The sequence below is a fragment of the Mesoplodon bidens genome (genome assembly GCF_964165515.1).
Source record: "Mesoplodon bidens genome assembly, chromosome: 8".
NCBI classification, from domain to species: domain Eukaryota; kingdom Metazoa; phylum Chordata; class Mammalia; order Artiodactyla; family Ziphiidae; genus Mesoplodon; species Mesoplodon bidens.
In genome coordinates this window covers 95,124,960-95,141,925 of record NC_138165.1, presented here as the reverse complement: position 1 = coordinate 95,141,925, position 16,966 = coordinate 95,124,960, and the positions used below count along the sequence as shown (strand labels likewise).

At 52.6% G+C, this 16,966-nt stretch overlaps 2 protein-coding genes across 6 annotated transcripts; one reads left to right on the top strand and one right to left on the bottom strand.

Annotated features, from left to right (window-relative positions):
* Positions 1–284: 284 nt before the first annotated feature.
* Positions 285–7,524, top strand: ABCB6 (ATP binding cassette subfamily B member 6 (LAN blood group)). Its single transcript, XM_081243295.1, has 19 exons — positions 285–1,100; positions 1,424–1,561; positions 1,821–2,007; positions 2,203–2,304; positions 2,472–2,655; positions 3,265–3,386; positions 3,910–4,019; positions 4,202–4,267; positions 4,440–4,565; positions 4,703–4,779; positions 4,868–4,931; positions 5,043–5,128; positions 5,341–5,398; positions 5,614–5,718; positions 6,148–6,322; positions 6,466–6,578; positions 6,819–6,913; positions 6,985–7,053; positions 7,243–7,524. Exons 1-19 carry the CDS (start codon positions 552–554, stop codon positions 7,349–7,351), a joined length of 2,535 nt encoding a protein of 844 aa, XP_081099421.1. The 5' UTR covers positions 285–551; the 3' UTR covers positions 7,352–7,524.
* A 92-nt stretch (positions 7,525–7,616) lies between these two features.
* On the bottom strand, positions 7,617–10,537 carry ZFAND2B (zinc finger AN1-type containing 2B). 5 transcript variants are annotated; one of them, XM_081243305.1, is made up of 10 exons: positions 10,490–10,537; positions 10,293–10,365; positions 9,925–10,019; positions 9,567–9,698; positions 9,287–9,438; positions 8,939–9,034; positions 8,803–8,863; positions 8,650–8,717; positions 8,246–8,318; positions 7,617–8,025 (listed from the first exon to the last, which is right to left on the bottom strand). In XM_081243305.1, exons 2-10 carry the CDS (start codon positions 10,345–10,347, stop codon positions 7,981–7,983), a joined length of 777 nt encoding a protein of 258 aa, XP_081099431.1. In that variant the 5' UTR covers positions 10,348–10,365; positions 10,490–10,537; the 3' UTR covers positions 7,617–7,980. The 5 variants fall into 5 exon arrangements, with proteins under 5 accessions (XP_081099431.1, XP_081099433.1, XP_081099432.1 ...); XM_081243307.1 differs by having other exon boundaries at positions 7,617–7,921; XM_081243306.1 differs by having other exon boundaries at positions 10,293–10,368; positions 10,490–10,530.
* Between the last annotated feature and the right edge of the window lie 6,429 nt (positions 10,538–16,966).

Sequence of the window (16,966 nt, the reverse complement as noted above, 5' to 3'; positions counted from 1 at the left end):
ATACTGACCTAGTGGGCGAAGAGAGGGCGGCTTCCGATCCCAGGTTCCGTGGAGGTCAAGGACTCCGGCAGGACGTGCGATCAGATTTCCCGCCCTGAGCACGTGATCATGCCGGCTCCGCTGGTCTATTTTGCCTTCCCCAGCGTGCACCATTCCCCCGCCCCTTCGGAGACACTCGGCCAATGGGGCCCTGGGTAGGGGCTGGGAGCGGCCCCGGTGGGCGGGGCTGCTGCGGAAGAGAGCGGCTGGAGGCAGAGGCTGAACATTCCTGTGGGCCCCAACTTGGCCAGAGGGTCCCCCGGCCGCGAGCTAGGGGCGGGCGGCGGAGACTGCGTACGTGCCCGGCGTGAGTGCGTGGCGGCGGCGCGTGCGCGAAGCGAGTGGGTGGTGTGGCCGGGTCCACGTTCGTCCCTGCCCCGCGACCCCCGCGGCTTAGCGCCCCGAGGCTCCATGACCCGAGATACCCGGGATTCCGCGCCCCGCCCCGAGCGGCCGGTCCAGTTCTCCTGCCCCTCAGTCCCCTCAGCCTCGGCCGGCGGCCACGCATTGCCATGGTGACTGTGGGCAACTACTGTGAGGCCGAAGGACCCGCGGGTCCGGTCTGGGCGAAGGGTGGCCTCAGCCCCTGCTTTTTCTTCACGCTTGTACCCTCGACGCTGGTGGGCCTGGGGGCTCTGGCCTTGGTGCCGGCTCTTCCCTGCAAACGTCCGGAGCGGCCAGGTGGCGCTGACGCGGTGTCTTGGGCGGCCGGCCCTCGCGTAGCTCCCTACGTGCTGCAGCTGCTTCTGGCCACACTTCAGGTGGCGCTGCCCCTAGCCGGCCTGGTTGGCCGGGTGGGCGCTGCCCAGGGTGCCCCACTGCCAGGCTACCTGTTGCTGGCTTCTGTACTGGGGACTGTGGCCAGCGCCTGTGGCCTGGGGCTGCTCGTGGCGGAACGGAGCCAGGCACGGCAGAAGCTAGCAATGGGCGTCTGGATCAAGTTCACGCACAGCCCGGGTCTCCTGCTCCTCTGGACTGTGGCTTTTGCAGCCGAGAACTTGGCCCTCGTGTCTTGGAACAGCCCACAATGGTGGTGGGCAAGGGCGAACTTGAGCCAGCAGGTGAGTGACCTCGTGGGGGGTGGGGAAGCGTGGGTAGCGGGTGCTGGGAAGAAAGACGGCATGTCTGGTCACACTGGCTCCATGCTTTCGAATGCCTCTAAGAAAGGGCAGAAAGGAGGGGCCAGCGCTGCTGGGAGCTGATAGCCAGCTGGTGGGGAGTGGCTGTGCTGAGTCACTGTGGATTTTTTTTAGAGCCTATTAGATGCTGGGCCCTTGAGGAGGACCTGGGTGTGTGCCCTACCCCAGTCCCTAGATGTGTTATAAGTAGTAACAATGGGATTCTGGCCCTCGTTGATAGTCTCCCCACATATGTTTAATTCTAGGTTCAGTTTAGCCTGTGGGTGCTGCGGTATGTGGTCTCTGGAGGGCTTTTTGTCCTGGGGCTCTGGGCCCCTGGACTTCGTCCCCAGTCTTACACCTTGCGGGTCAATGAGGAGGATCAAGATGTAGACAGGAGCCAGGTACACCTCAGTTTCTGAAATTTCGGATCTATCTTAATTCCATTCTCTGTCATTATTTCTTCCCACCATAAAAACCCATTTCTTTCCTAAGTCTCCGTTTGTGCCCTGTTAGCTTTTCTGACCCCATCAGGGATTGCTTGTTGGTCTGTTACCGTTACCGGGGAGCTGTAATCGCATACATTTTCCCTAGGGGCTTTCTGGCTAGTGCACTTCATTTTGATTTCTGAGCTTCCCTCCCTTATGCGTTTCACCATCCTAGGTTCAGTCAACAGAGGGGCCACCACGGTCTACCTGGCAAGACCTTGGCAGGAAACTCCGCCTACTGAGTGGCTACCTGTGGCCTCGGGGGAGTCCAGCTCTGCAGTTTGTTGTGCTCACCTGCCTGGGGCTCATGGGGCTGGACCGGGGACTGAACGTGTTGGTCCCCATCTTCTATAGAGACATAGGTGAGGGGGAGAACGGTTGTCAGCTCAGCACTCTGGTCTTTCACTGGCCTGGTTGGTGCAGGGGACTAGCCTAGGGAAGTGGGACCGAGTTGAGAGCTGGGTGGTCAGAAAGAGGCTGTGGCTGATGCCTGGGGCAGTTTCTTCTGAAGAGGGTTCTAGGGTCCATAAGTGGGCTCGGACTCGTTTTCTCCATAGTGAACCTGCTGACCCAGAAGGCACCTTGGAGCTCCTTGGTCTGGACTGTCATCATCTATGTCTTCCTCAAGTTCCTCCAAGGGGGTGGCACCGGCAGTACAGGTATGAGGGACCCTGCTCTCACCTTGGTTGGTACTGGCCCCTCTCCCTTCTCCCACAGGCGTCCCTCCCCCAGGCCCCTTGGTGCTCTCAGACCTTTCACATCTTGCTGCTGGGATGATGTCATTAGGCTTCTCAGCCCTGCCAAGGCCTCCCCTGGCTTCCCCCAGGCTTCGTGAGCAACCTGCGCACGTTCCTGTGGATCCGGGTGCAGCAGTTCACCTCGCGGCAGGTGGAGCTGCGCCTCTTCTCCCACCTGCACGAGCTCTCGCTGCGCTGGCACCTGGGGCGCCGCACGGGGGAGGTGCTGCGGATCGTGGACCGGGGCACATCCAGCGTCACGGGGCTGCTCAGGTGCCAAGCCAATGGAAAGGAAGTGTGGGAGGGCGGGTCTGGAGAAGCAGGGGTGGAGGGGCTGTCAGGAGAACCGACCCAGCTTGAGGGGCTGCTTCTCTGTCCTCTTTTTTCTTTTAATTGTAAAATTAATGTACACGTGCTCTCGTAATAATTCAAATAAAGAAGACAGAAAGCTGGTATCTTCTGAATTCCGCTCACTTCTCCAGAGGTTCTCATTCCATTCAGTACGTTGAGTTCTGGTTTTTTTGCGTTTTTTTGCATATATACATGCAGACTCACAGAACTAATGTGGTATCGTGGAGGTTTTTCCTAAAATGAATGGTGTCATGACGTAGATGTCATTCTCAGAACGGTCCTGTTATCAAAATGTTAGGGAGATGTATTCTAACCCACACATGAAGGTCTTCCTCGTTCATTATAATTGATCCAGAGCATTCTATAATTTGGGCATCCTATGGTTTACTTTGCCATCTACCTCTTAAGGGGCATTTAGCTTGATTCCAATCTGTTGCTGTTGAAAACAAAACACTACGCTGAAACCCCCCAGGGAGAGTTGCTGGCTCCGAGCCCTTAAACCTTTCTTCGTTGCTTGACTTTACCTCCTAGCTACCTGGTGTTCAACATCATCCCCACGCTGGCCGACATCATCATTGGCATCATCTACTTCAGCATGTTCTTCAACGCCTGGTTTGGCCTCATTGTGTTCCTGTGCATGAGTCTTTACCTCGGTGAGCGCTGCTTGGTGAAACCACCTCCCTGAGCTATCCATGGACTCCCTTGGGCATGAGCCCTGCCCCCACTCAGGTGACCCAGCTTTGGGAGGTTGTAGATCAGTGGACCCGCATAGCCTCCTGCTGCTCCCCAATGTGACGGGTGAGCCTCCTCTGCTGAGGGAACCTCAGCTCACCCGGGGTGGAGGGAGGGCTGGGGAAGGGCATCCTGGTCACATTAGGTGCCCGCTGTGGATGCGAGTCAAGGACGAACCTCATTTTTGTAACAGGATGCAGCTTGCGTTCATTTGTTCACCACAACCATTTTCACACGGGCTTTATGCAGCCTGCAATGAGGTCTTGGACACAGCCCCTTCCCTCGGGGAGCTTAAGACTCCCTCCCCTTTGGAATCTGGGTGCCTGGGCTGTAGCACAGGGTTAGTGTGCATGTGACCAGCAGCAGACATGCACATGGTCTCCGCTGCTGGGAGTGATGTCTTGCTCTCTTCGTCTCCCTCTCCCTCCTCCTGTCACTCTCTAGCCCTGACCATTGTGGTCACTGAGTGGAGAACGAAGTTTCGACGTGCTATGAACACACAGGAGAATGCTACCCGGGCACGGGCTGTGGACTCTTTGCTAAACTTTGAGACGGTAACAGAGCCCTTGGTGGCAGTGTTGTGAGGCTCGGAGATGTGGAAGAGTGTGCCTGGGACCATCGGGGCTGATAAGCAGCTGGGGGGTGCGAGGTGTGCTGTTTGCAGTTAGGGAGGAGGGACGGGGAATTGAGCTGAAAGCTGTGGCCATGTGGAACAGCGGTGGTTTGAATTCACCAGGTGAAGTATTACAATGCGGAGAGTTATGAAGTGGAACGCTATCGCGAGGCCATCATCAAATATCAGGTGAGGATGCTAGTTTGAGGCCTACTGAGAGCAACAGCCTGGCCTTGTGGAATTACCAGGACAGAGAGGAGTAAAATGTGGGCTGTGAGGTTGAAGGTGCCCAGGGCCAGGTTGGGATTTGGTGAGTGTCAGCATGTATGTGATATTCCTTCCTGTCATGTCCTGGCCCCAGGGTTTGGAGTGGAAGTCAAGTGCTTCACTGGTTTTACTAAATCAGACCCAGAACCTGGTGATTGGACTTGGACTCCTCTCTGGCTCCCTGCTTTGTGCATATTTTGTCAGTGAGCAGAAGCTACAGGTGAGGGAATTGTGCTGGGCCTGGGGATGAGGGGACCGGGATCTTTGTTTAGGCCACCAGGTTCCTGGGTGGGAAGCAGGCAGGGTGAGAGCCCGCAGGCCTGCTGTGACTCTGTCCTCTTCCCTTGATGTCCACAGGTTGGGGACTTTGTGCTGTTTGGCACTTACATCATCCAGCTGTACATGCCCCTCAACTGGTTTGGCACCTACTACAGGTAACCTGACCCTGGCCCTCACCTGTTCAGGGTGCACCATTATTTCTCCAGCTCCTCAGAGGAGCTCCAGCCAGCATTCTTCTTGCAGGATGATCCAGACCAACTTCATTGACATGGAGAACATGTTTGACCTGCTAAAAGAGGAGAAGGAAGTGAGTGAGGAGACAGGAGCCGGGTTTGTGGGGAGCGGGAGCCCGCGTGGCGTTCTTTGTGTCTGGAGAATACCAGGCCTGTAATGGCACACATTGGTGGCACTCTCCCAGGTGAAGGACCTTCCTGGAGCAGGGCCCCTTCACTTTCAGAGGGGCCAGATTGAGTTTGAGAATGTGCACTTCAGCTACACCGATGGGTGAGCCCCTCCCCTTTCACTGCCCCCCAGCCCCCTTTTCCGGTGTCCATTTACACACTGCCTTCCTGCCCCTCCTCCCTGCTTCTCAGCCCACCCCTACCTGGGAAGAGAGCCTGAGCAAGAGAGGGGCAGGGCCCAGTAGTGGCTCTAGTGTTGGAGGGGGCCCCTGGCAGTGCAGCAGGCCTGCTAAGCGTGCCCATCCTTCTTTGCAGGCGGGAAACGCTGCAGGATGTGTCCTTCACCGTGATGCCTGGACAGACACTGGCCCTGGTAAGAGGAGACCCAGCCAGCTGGCCCAGACTCCTTGAGCTTCCCTTATTCGAGTGCCCGTGGTAGCTTGGGACCAAGGCTGTGGAGTTAGCCCTGTCATGCCAGGTTACCGGAGTGAATGTAGCAGCCTCCATGGACATTGGTGGCCTCTTGGAGAGAAAGATTTAAAAGCCGATGGGCCTTAGAATGTTTTCCCTTTGTTTCTCATGCAACAGGTGGGCCCATCAGGAGCAGGGAAGAGCACAATTTTGCGCCTGCTGTTTCGCTTCTATGACATCAGCTCTGGCTGCATCCGAATAGATGGGCAGAACATTTCACAGGTAAGGATGCTTGGGAGAAGACTGTAATTTAGGGGCCTGTGTGTGAAAGGATGGCAGGTGCTGGGCATCCGGGGAGTGGAGGAGGAGCTGTCACCCCTGCAGAAAGTTGGGCCAGGACACCTCAGCCTTTCTAGCAGCAGATGACCTACATAAGGAAAGTAGTCATGAGAATGAGTGGTATAGTGCTGTATGAGGCACAAAGACCTGCAGCAGCCCAGGGAAGCAGGGACAGAAAGCGTATTTTCTCTTTATCGATGGGGAAACGGACTCAGAGAGGTTAAGTGATTTGCCCTCACAGCTAGGGTTTGGGGAGGTGGAGGCAGGATTCCCATGCAGGGCCTCTCATCCCATGTGCTTCCCACCATTCCATCCTACCTTCCAGGCCTGAGTGGGTCTCACAGGCCAGAGCATGTGGTCTTTTGGCCCCAGGTGACCCAGGTCTCTCTCCGGTCTCACATTGGAGTCGTGCCCCAGGACACTGTCCTCTTCAATGACACCATTGCCAACAATATCCGCTACGGCCGCATCACAGCTGGGAACGATGAGGTGAAGGCTGCGGCTCAGGCTGCAGGCATCCATGACACCATTATGGCTTTCCCTGAAGGTGAGCCTCCCCTGCAGAGTCCCCCTCCTGCCCAGTTCAGTCCCGTTACTCCCTCTGACCTCGGTTCCACCTCTTCCTTGCCCATCTGGTCACAGAAAACAAGTTGATTACTGTGACTTGAGGGAGGTGGGCAATTTCCACAGGGTACGATACGCAGGTGGGTGAGCGGGGACTGAAGCTGAGCGGTGGGGAGAAGCAGCGTGTCGCCATCGCTCGCACCATTCTCAAGGCTCCAGACATCGTTCTGCTGGACGAGGTGAGGGCCCTGAGTGCCTTCTCCCCTCCTTCCTCCCCGACCCGTGCCCCAGCCATTCCTGCTGGGCACCGTCTCCATCTGGGAGAGCTAGCACAGATCCATGTTTCACAGAAACACCTTGCAGTTTTCAAGCGCAAAACAGGTTCTTTTTGATTCCTGAGGCTTTGGCCAGCAGCTTGCATCCTCTTCCCACTGGGGTTTTGGGTGGCAGGGGCAGTTTTACCCAGTCCCTCTCTGTAGGCAACATCTGCGCTGGATACACCTAATGAGAGGGCCATCCAGGCTTCTCTGGCCAAAGTCTGCGCCAACCGCACCACCATTGTGGTGGCACACAGGTACGGGACGGGCAGCAGGCAGCGGGGCCCACACTGGTGGTGTGGTAGGTGACTGATCTCTGACCTCTCAGGCTCTCCACTGTGGTTAGTGCTGACCAGATCCTCGTCGTCAAGGATGGCTGCATTGTGGAGAGAGGACGGTAAGGGACACAGCAGGATGAACAGGGAAGGGCCTCTGAATTGAGGGCCCCAGGAAAAGGTTGTGGAATCCCAGGGCTTTCTGGAAGGATCTCCCTCGCCAGTTCCCTGTCATCTCATAGACTAGTGGCGAGGACTCTTGGGGTAAAACTGATAGTTGGTTGGGACTTATGTTTTTCTCCTTGCCCCAGGCACGAGGCTCTGTTGTCCCGAGGCGGGGTGTATGCTGACATGTGGCAGCTGCAGCAGCAGGGACAAGAAGTCTCTGAAGACACCAAGCCCCAGACTAAGGCATGGTGACAAAAGTATCCTTCCCTCCCAAAGGATAACTGAGGGAAATAACCCTCTTCCCTGCCATATTTCATCCTGGTCTTGGTGCTAGCTAGAGTGAAGGAAAGGAGCCTTTCAAAAAAGCACTTTTGGGGGAATAAAAGTGTGGACTGTGCTGGGATCACTGTGACTTTCTGGTGTGGGGGATTGCAGCGGGCCTCCACCCTTAGATCAGGTGAGCATTCTTGATAGGACTCTTCTGTTCTTGGTTGGAGAGGAGAAAGAAACACACCACTTTGGTGTCTTACTGACTGCCAAGATTCTTTATTCTTTCTAGCCGCCCCCCCAGCCCCCTACACGTGGGGGGAGCCCCAGTATACGGGGGATGTCAAGATGCAGGGGGCCATGTGGGGTCTGGCCAGGGCCCAGCCAGGCAACAGTTCAGAGCTGTTCTCTCCCATGCAGCTGGAGAGGCCAGCAGAGCCACCTGTAGGCTCAGCTCCACAAGCTGCTTCTCCTGATGCTCCCCGTAGGCAGCCTCCACGTTACTCCTCCTCATCTTCACTCTAGGCTGCTCCGGGCCTCCTCTCCCTGTGGACCCTAGAGATGCGAGGGCCACAGTCCTCCTCAGCTGAGCCTCCCTCCCCAAGCCCAGGGCCCTAGCACAGGTTGCAGTTGGACGGCTTCAAGCTGCGGCTCTGAGCCTGGAGCAAGGAGAGGGGGAGGAGAGGAAGACAGGGTTCGACATCAAGGAAATGAGGGGGACAGTCCTCACTGCAGAGCTCAGCATGGGCTGGAGTCATATTGAAAACACAAGGATAACCACCATTCCAAAACTCTGCTACTTGGAAGAGCACCCCCCAACCCCCCGTAAACTCCTTACTTCCTCCCAGCGCAGGGCTTGTCTCTACCCCGTCCTCATACCTGCCGTTGTCGGTATTCTGCCTCGCTGGCTGATAGCGCTTGTGCTAAAGCTAAGTCTTCTTCCTCCTGAGAACTGGGAGGGAGGAACAGCTTAAGCTGGATGACAGTATCTAAAATGTGAGCATCTCATCTGTTAGGCATCACTGTGCTGAGCACTTCTGAGCATTATCTCAATTTTCATAGGTAGGGTTCTATAAGGTATTAGTACTGTCCCCATTTTATAGAGGGCATTAAGACTAATGGGTTAAAGAACTTGTCAAAGGTCATATACTGTAGTTCAAAAGCTTAATTTTGAGCCCAAGTTCCTAACAGTTATCCTGCATTGGATGAGAGTGGTCCCACCTACCTCCCTCCAAACTGAGGCCTTGCCCACGTCCCACCCTCTTTCACCAGAGAGAAGGTACCTTGGGACCTGGGGCTTGGTCTCTGCCAGGGACAGTTCCAGGGCTCGTTGCAGAGCCTCATCCTCACTCTGCAAAAGGAAAAATAAGACCAGCTGCCTTGGACTTTACTCTCTGTGGGTTTGCTTCTGTCCATCTGACCTCTGCCCAACTCACCAAGCCATTTTGCAGAGCAATCACTGGAGAGGCTGTCCGGGATGGAGACTGAGTTGTGGCTCTATGGCAGACATTCAAGAGGCTGAGGTCAGAGGTGTGAAGGGAAAAAAGGAAGAGGAGAAACAGGCAGGCCTACCTGCTGGCAGAGGGAGATGAAGCCATGGTCTGGTTTGGGCTGGGGATGGTCTTTGTAGAAGAAGCTAGGCTTTGTGCTCTGGAGATGGCAGCCAGTCTGTAGGGAAGAGACACTCTTGGCATGCCTCCAGGCACGGTCAGCTTGCATGTTCCTCCCTGGCCTGACCAAGGAAGTCTGGAGGGGACCTCCTCCACAAGGTCTGGAAAACATGCACTTCAAAAGGAAATAAAAAGACTCCCTAGCCAAAGGGGACAGGTTGACGTTTCCCAACTATAATGACAGAGGTTGAGTCAGTTTCAAAAGGATGGGATGGTCCCAAAGGCAAGTAGGGGACTTAATTGCAATTACCCTGCCCTACTTGTGGGGTGCCCCTCCCCAGAGCAATCATGGTCCAGTGGGTGACGGTGCTTGATGCAGAAGTTTCGGCCACAGTGGTCGCAGGTCAGTTTCATCATTTCCCGCTGCCGGCAGCCAGAGCGTTCACACTTATTGGTGAAGATCTGAGGTGGAGTACGGAGCATTGTCTCTGCTGAGACTCTGAGCCCCCTTCAACCCCATCCTAACAGTTGTACAGACTTCCAGGCATCTGTAGTCCCAGGTGACCATGGTTAACCCCTCCAACGCTTACCTTACGTTTCTGCTGAGCTGGATCAGAGCGGCAGTCTCCGTCAATGTGTTCCCCAACAGCACGGTCAGGGGGCTCCCCTCTGGCCACAGGAACAGGCACATTACAGAGTGGGCATACAGGTACCTGGATATCCTACAGTCAGGGAGCAGGGTTCGGTGTGTGGCCTACTCCCAAACCAGCCAAATCTCTGGTCCTGAAAGAACCTGGACATCCCCCCATAAACGCAAAAGGAAGCAATGTTCCCAGCACTGAGCCTCAGAAAGACAGTAAAAGAGAGGAAATGGGACGCAGAGGGCTTCCAGAGATTCTGCATGCCATCCTCCATCCGCCCCCTTTCACCCTCAGACCGCCCCCTCACCTTTTGGTAAGCAGATCCACAGTGATGCTGGGCGTAGGCCACGTGGTCTGCGCAAAAGATGCCCGAGCAGGCGTCGCACTTGAGCGGCAGAAAATCTGCAGGAAGTGGGTTGGACTGCAGGTCCAGGGGGACCTCGACCTCGTTCCCGCTCACTCAAGCCTCCCACTCGGGGGAACGAAAACGCCGCCGTACTCGCAGTGAACTGCACCCCTGACCTAGCCCACTACCTCCTAAGCCACGCCCCAACCTCGAGCCCCGCCCCCCATTGGGCACTTCCAGCCCGGGAGCCCGCCCTTCCCGCCACTTGCACTTCCAAGCCCGTCTCCGCCCCGGCCCCGCCTCCCGCCCTCACCCCCTCACCCCCTCACCCAAGCGCTGACAGCTCGGCTCCGAACAGTGAGCCCCAAGGTCCGGAAACTCCATCGCCGGACCGGACGGGGCCTGCTGGGAGAGGAAGCGATGCTGAGCTCCTCTAGGGTTCCCGCTCCGGGACCAAACCGCGACCCCGCACTCTGGGGGGACTCGCTGTCCCGCCCCTTCCTCCCCACTGCCCTGCCCGGGTTACCGGAGCGTCAGCGCCTCCCGGCCCGCAGCTCTCACTCCTCCCCTGGCGCGCGCGGGCGCGCTGACGTCGTCGCGCAGGGCGGGCACGTCCCGCGCAGTCCCCGGGGGGCGGGGGAGCGTCCCGGAAGAGCCAAGCCCCGCCCCTCCAGTTGCGTGAGGCCGGGAGCTGCGTGGTTTCCCTTGGGCGCGGGCCTACCTCCACGAAGGGCGAAAGGGCCGGCGAAGGCGAGGACCGATGACATCTTGGAGGGGTGGGGTGGTTTGGGGTCTTACACAATTGGGTCCTTCGTCCGCTTCTCACTCTACACTCTCCCATTAGCCGTTTCGTTCGCAGCCACTGCTGTACTTACTCTCCTTGTTTCTGTGAAATACAGATTTCTCTTCAGGGCTGTAGCTCCTCCAACTTTAGCTTCCATGTCCTTTTGTAAGACTTCTCTGACCCTCCTCAGTTTGAGCTAAGCGCCTCTCTTTTGTGGTCTCCCTGGTTCTGTTTTAGCACTCTATCATCTTATTGTAATCAGCCGTTCCCTCACTCCCCTGCCTACCCCTGCCCCACATAAATATACTGGTAAGTCAGGGACCACGTCTGCCTTGCTTTGTGTTAGGTGGGCCCCAGCACCCAGCTCAGTGCCTGTGGTTTTCAGACCTCAGTGTGAACCCAAATCACCTACAGAGCTGCTTTAAAATGCAGATTCCTGAGCCCCCAGGGCTTCTGATTTAGTAGGAAGTATAGGAGAGAATTCTGACAGATTATCCATGTACTACACTTTGAAAAACACATGCCTAGAATATGCTGAATGCTTATTAAATATTTCTTGAATGAAGCTAGAGAGTCACTGGATTGATGTCCTGCTTTACCTTAGGGAGCCCCAGGTTGAGACCTTCCGTTTCAGCACATTTTGTTTCTCACATGCCTCTCTGGCCCCTCATGCGTGGGCTTGGTTGCACTCTTATTTTCCCAAAAGTTTGGGCATGGGGACAAGTAAACAGGTGAAATAAACTTAGAGTTGAACAGTGTCCTCCAAAATGGAGACAGAACCAGGCTACAGCTGGAAATGAGGAGCCAGCCTTCTCCAACTTTTGGCTCTGTTTCCCTCTGTGTCTGCTTCTTACAACCTTACAGCTCTAAGGCTAGTGAAAATTAAAACCATTTTTTCCTGGTTCCTCAAGCAGAAGGCCTAATTTCAGCTCTGACTGGGCTGATTGCCTTGACTTGGATTATCAGCCAAATCCTGACCTATGGCCCAGGGGCCAGGGTATGTGTTGTTCTGGTGGGCCAGGCCTGAGTCTCATGTTTGGGGGAAGTGAGTCAGCTTCACCTAGAGTGAAAATCACCAAGCTGGCTTGGACAGTCATTCCAGAAAACCCAAAAGAGAGTCCATTCAATTCCTTCCTTCCTTCCTTCAACATACTGAGTGTCCTCCCACGTGCCTGTCACTGTATGATACATGCATAGACTAGGATCTACCAGGTAATACGGCAGTGCATTTCAGGTACACCCATTCTGGAGTTGACAAGTGTTATTCAAGCCAAAACCTGAAGGGTGAGTAGATGTTGGCTAGGTGAAGACCAAGGGAGAAAGGAGTGGGGTGGAAGGAGATGGTATTCCAGACAGAGGAAACAGCAAGGACAAAAACCTGGAGATAAGAGGGAACAAGATCTTTTAGATGAGCTTTTTAAAAGCTTATAGCATCGGGATCTTAGAGTGTAAGAGACAGCTTAGCAGAAGATAAAGCTGGAGAGTTAGCTGGGTTCAAATCTCAGGTCATGGGGCTTCCCTGGTGGCGCAGTGGTTGAGAGTCCACCTGCTGATGCAGGGGACACGGGTTCGTGCCCCGGTCTGGGAAGATCCCACATGCCGCGGAGCGGCTAGGCCCGTGAGCCATGGCCACTGAGCCTGCGCATCCGGAGCCTGTGCTCCGCAACGGGAGAGGCCACAACAGTGAGAGGCCCGCGTACCGCAAAAAAAAAAAAAAAAAAATCTCAGGTCATGGAGGCCACATTAGTGTTGAGAATTTTAACATGAACGTAATAGGAAACTGTAGATAGCTTTAAGCAGAAGAGTAACATGATCCAATTTGTATTTTGGGAAAGTCACTCTGGCTTCAGAGTGGGGAACAGATTGGAAGAAAGGAGACTAGGTAGAAGGCTGTTGCTATAATAGAGACAAGAGATATGGCGTGAACTAGGGATGATGCTTAGAATTAATGAAATCTCAGTATAGAGGTTAGATATGAGATAGAAATTTTAAAATAAGTAACTTTCCAATATATCACTGAAAGAATAAAATGGTAAAAAAAAAAAAAAAAAAAAAGAGAGAGAGAGAAAGAAATTCTGTTCCCAGAGCAGCCATAAAGTACACAGAACAAATTTTTTTTTTTTTTGCACATGCCATGCGGCTTGTGGGATCTTAGTTCCCCAACCAGGGATTGAACCCGGGTCCTCAGCAGTGAGAGCACTGATTCCTAAGCACTGGACCACAAGGAAATTCCCTCAGAGAAAAAATTGTGACTTTATCTGTGGGAAGCACCTCGACCTACCTCTATGCAGAAGTTCAGCCCAACATTCAGTGAGTGTATGGAACACCTTTGGCCAATCTTGCAGGGAAATTTTGTCAGCTCCTTCCCTCAACCCATCCTCACACCCTGGGGTAGGCCCTGGGCAGCCATGTTTCTGCCAAAGATGATTGGTCTGAGAGTGGTCATCTGACCCACACTGGGTAACTAAGTTTGTGTTTCCCAAAAGCATAACCTGAGACAAGGATTTGGGTGCAGATAATTCATGTAGGAGGTAATCCTAGCCAGAGTAAGAGAGCAGGAAGGAGGGAGACAGGGAAGGAAGGAAAACTAATAAAGTGTGTTATGAACTGGTTACTACTGTGGTTCCCAATTCCACTGGGAGCCCTAGGAGGAAGCATGTAAAATACACTTCAGAATCATCCTTCTAAAGGACAGGAGGCTGGGCTGACTCCTGTCTTCTGTAAGTTGGGGGTTTCTCCTGGGAGTGGTAAGTCCCCCATGTCCACCTTGCACAGCCAACCCGTACCTGTGTGCGAGCTGATTGAGCTAGGAGGGGCTTTGGGAAAAGCCCTGAGGCAGAAATACTGAAGCTGGCTCAGCTTGGAGGTGGGAAGGCATCATAGGAGCTGTCCACAGCGACAGCTGAAGCCCAAGATGTGCCAAGCAGACGAGGCACAGGGCACCAGGAGCATCTGCTATATTTGGCCAATCGGATTCTTTCCTGGGAATTTGGAATCGAGGCCAAAAAAAATCAGTGTTCATAAGACCATTGGATCTGTAACATACAAGCTATGGGCTTGCCATCTGCCATACTACCATACTGTCATACTGACTGAGGGACAGGAAGAGATTGTTATCTGCAGTACTATGACTGATGGGACACAGCCCCATAAAAAGAGATTGATTTTGTAGCTTACACACATGGGTTTAAATCATATCATTACCTCTTTTGCCTCCTCCTAAAGTCTACACCACCACCCCCAACAAAACTGTGGCTAACTGCCTTTATTTCATTAGTTTCACTTTGTCCCTTTTAAGATAGTTATAAGTTATCCCATTAGATTCACTATATTTCCCAAGGCTTTGTCAGACTCTTATCACACCCGAAGTCAGGCTATTGACATGCAGGAGACTCTTGATCCGGGTATGCACCTAAGCGTCCTCTGCCATAGGGATTCAGCTTTTGGCCTAGGCCCTTCAGAAAGGACAGTTGTTGAAGAACTTGCTATTTGTGAGTTCCAAGACTCCATATCTGTGGAATCCAGCATCAGTTCTGTTAGATTTAAACATATGAAATTGCTAATAGTTGACTTTTTTTTTTTTAATTTACAAAAACAGCAATTTCATATGGTTTAATCTAAGCAGCACATGTCACAGGCAAGAACTGTTTTACCTCTGACCTTCAATCTAATCCTCACCCTGCTGGGTTTTGGAGCCCAGATATGAAGACAAACAGGCACTGTCTGGGAATATGGTTTAAAGTCCACACACCTTAAAATCAGATGTGTCAAATGTCTCTGTACCTTAGCACTTCAAACTTGCACCATTTTCTACTAACAATGTATAAGGAGAGGGTATTGGGTAGGCTATAGGTTAAGCTGCCATAACAGTGACTCAGAAACAGTGGCATAAACAGGAAAGAATTCTTGCTTATGTAATTATCCAGGGCTGGCTGGTATGATAGCACCTGTCGGGGACTTGGACATCTCCTATTTTGTTGCTTCACCATCATTAAGGTGTTGCCTTTGTCTACGTGGTACCAAATGAGTCCTTGTTCTAGGCAGCAGAATGAGGGAGAAGAAAAAGAAGGCATCCCCTCCACCCTCCACCCGCCCCACCTCCACCATTCAATGACCTTGAATTTGCATACATCACTTCTGTGAACATTGTATAGACCAGCTATCATTGTATAAATCATTAACTTAGTCACACGATCATACCCAACTCCAGGGAAGCTGGGAAATGTAGTCTTTAGCTGGGTGGCTATGTGTCCAGATAAAATTCCAATTATTATGTCAGTGAAGGAGAACAGATATTGTAAGGCATGTCTCTTAGCTCGGGGGGTTGGAGCATGAGAACAACAGGACCAAGCACCACCTGGTCAGTCTTCAACTGTAGCCCACTCTACCCAATAGCCACTCCCCAGCTCCCTCCTTGAGGACAAAACTCTGATTTTAATCATCTTTTTCCAAGTAGTTGTTTTTTGCATAGGTCCCTTTGCAGCTCCTAGGAAGAGTCTTAAATGGTCTAAGTCAATGTTTTTCAAACTTTTTAACCATTACTCTCAATGGGAAATACATTTTATAACCCAACACACACACACGCAACACACACATACATGCCTGATACTTGACCTTATTTTTTTAAAATTAATTTATCTATTATTTATTTTTGGCTGTGTTGGGTCTTTGTTGCTGGGCTCAGGCTTTCTTTAGTTGTGGCAAGCGGGGGCTACCCTTCTTGTGGTGCACGAGCTTCTCATTGTGGTGGCTTCTCTTGTTGCGGAGCACAGGCTCTAGGAGCAAGGGCTTCAGTAGTTGTGGTTTGCGGGCTCTAGAGCACAGGCTCAGTAGTTGTGGCGCATGGGCTTAATTGCTCCGCAGCAAGTGGGATCTTCATGGACCAGGGCTCCAACCTGTGTACCCTGCATTGGCAGGCGGATTCTTAACCTCTGCGCCACCAGGGAATTGACATTATTATTATTTTTTTAAATAAATTTATAGTTTGTTTATTTATTTATTTATGGCTGCATTGGGTCTTCGTGTGCTGCACGCAGGCTTTCTCTAGTTGCGGTGAGCAGGGGCTACTCTTCGTTGTGGTGCGCAGCTTCTCACTGCGGTGGCTTCTCCTGTTGCAGAGCACGGGCTCTAGGCACACAGGCTTCCGTAGTTGTAGCACGCAGGCTCAGTAGTTGTCGCTCGCGTGCTCTAGAGCGCAGGCTCAGTAGTTGTGGCGCACGGGCTTAGTTGCTCCGCGGCATGTGGGATCTTCCCGTACCAGGACTTGAACCTGTATCCCCTGCATTGGCAGGCGGATTCTTAACCACTGCGTCACCAGGGAAGCCCAACCTTATTATTTTTGATACACTTTGATATTCTATTTTATTTTTTAAAAATGCTAGTTGCCATACACTACATTGATTTCCATCCACCATCCCATTAAGGGGCTACAACCTTCAGTTTGGGAAAAAACCCAAATTCTCTAAGCCAACAAAACTTCCCCTTTGTTGAGGCATGTAAAACAATTTGTATCTGAAAGAAAAATTTATCCCAAACTTTAAAGAAGACAAAAATGGGGAATTCTCTGGCAGTCCAGTGGTCAGGACTCTGGGCTTTCACTGCCGAGGGCCCAAACTAAGATCCCACAAGCCACGTGGCCAAAAATAAATAAATAAAGTAGAGCTAAAAAGATAAAGACTTTTAAAAAATAAAGAAGCCAAAAAATGATGATCATTCTTTTTTTAATATAATGCTAGAGTTTTCCTCATAATCCAACTTAACCTTCACGTGATACTCCTGGGAATATAACTGTTGTCGCAGTATATTTGATTAACAATCCACTACTGATAAAAGCACAGAGGTTGGGCTTCCCTGGTGGCGCAGTGGTTAAGAATCTGCCTGCCAACGCAGGGGACACGGGTTCGAGCCCTGCTCTGGGAAGATCCCACATGCCACGGAGCAACTAAGCCCGTGAGCCACAACTACTGAGCCTGCACGTCTAGAGCCCGTGCTCCACAACAAGAGAAGCCACGACAATGAGAAGCCCGCACACCGCGATGAAGAGTAGGCCCCGCTTGCCGCAACTACAGAAAGCCTGCGCACAGAAACGAAGACCCAACACAGCCAAAAATAAATAAATACATTTATCAAAAAAAAAAAAAAAGTAAAAAAAAAAAAAAGCACAGAGGTTACAGTTCTGTAACATTAACCTGTAGAAATTGATAAGGTGTTGTTCTTGTA

What these genes read in the sequence shown, in the direction of transcription:
- ABCB6 (XM_081243295.1), top strand. Translation starts at nt 552, where the DNA reads ATGGTGACTGTGGGCAACTACTGTGAGGCCGAAGGACCCGCGGGTCCG. An exon ending in CTTTGCTAAACTTTGAGACG is followed by an intron (nt 4,020 to 4,201) that starts GTAACAGAGCCC and finishes TGAATTCACCAG; the next exon opens with GTGAAGTATTACAATGCGGA. An exon ending in TCAGTGAGCAGAAGCTACAG is followed by an intron (nt 4,566 to 4,702) that starts GTGAGGGAATTG and finishes TGATGTCCACAG; the next exon opens with GTTGGGGACTTTGTGCTGTT.
- ZFAND2B (XM_081243305.1), bottom strand. Translation starts at nt 10,347, where the DNA reads ATGGAGTTTCCGGACCTTGGGGCTCACTGTTCGGAGCCGAGCTGTCAG. An exon ending in GCCGAGCTGTCAGCGCTTGG is followed by an intron (nt 10,020 to 10,292) that starts GTGAGGGGGTGA and finishes CACTTCCTGCAG; the next exon opens with ATTTTCTGCCGCTCAAGTGC. An exon ending in TCATCTCCCTCTGCCAGCAG is followed by an intron (nt 8,864 to 8,938) that starts GTAGGCCTGCCT and finishes TGTCTGCCATAG; the next exon opens with AGCCACAACTCAGTCTCCAT.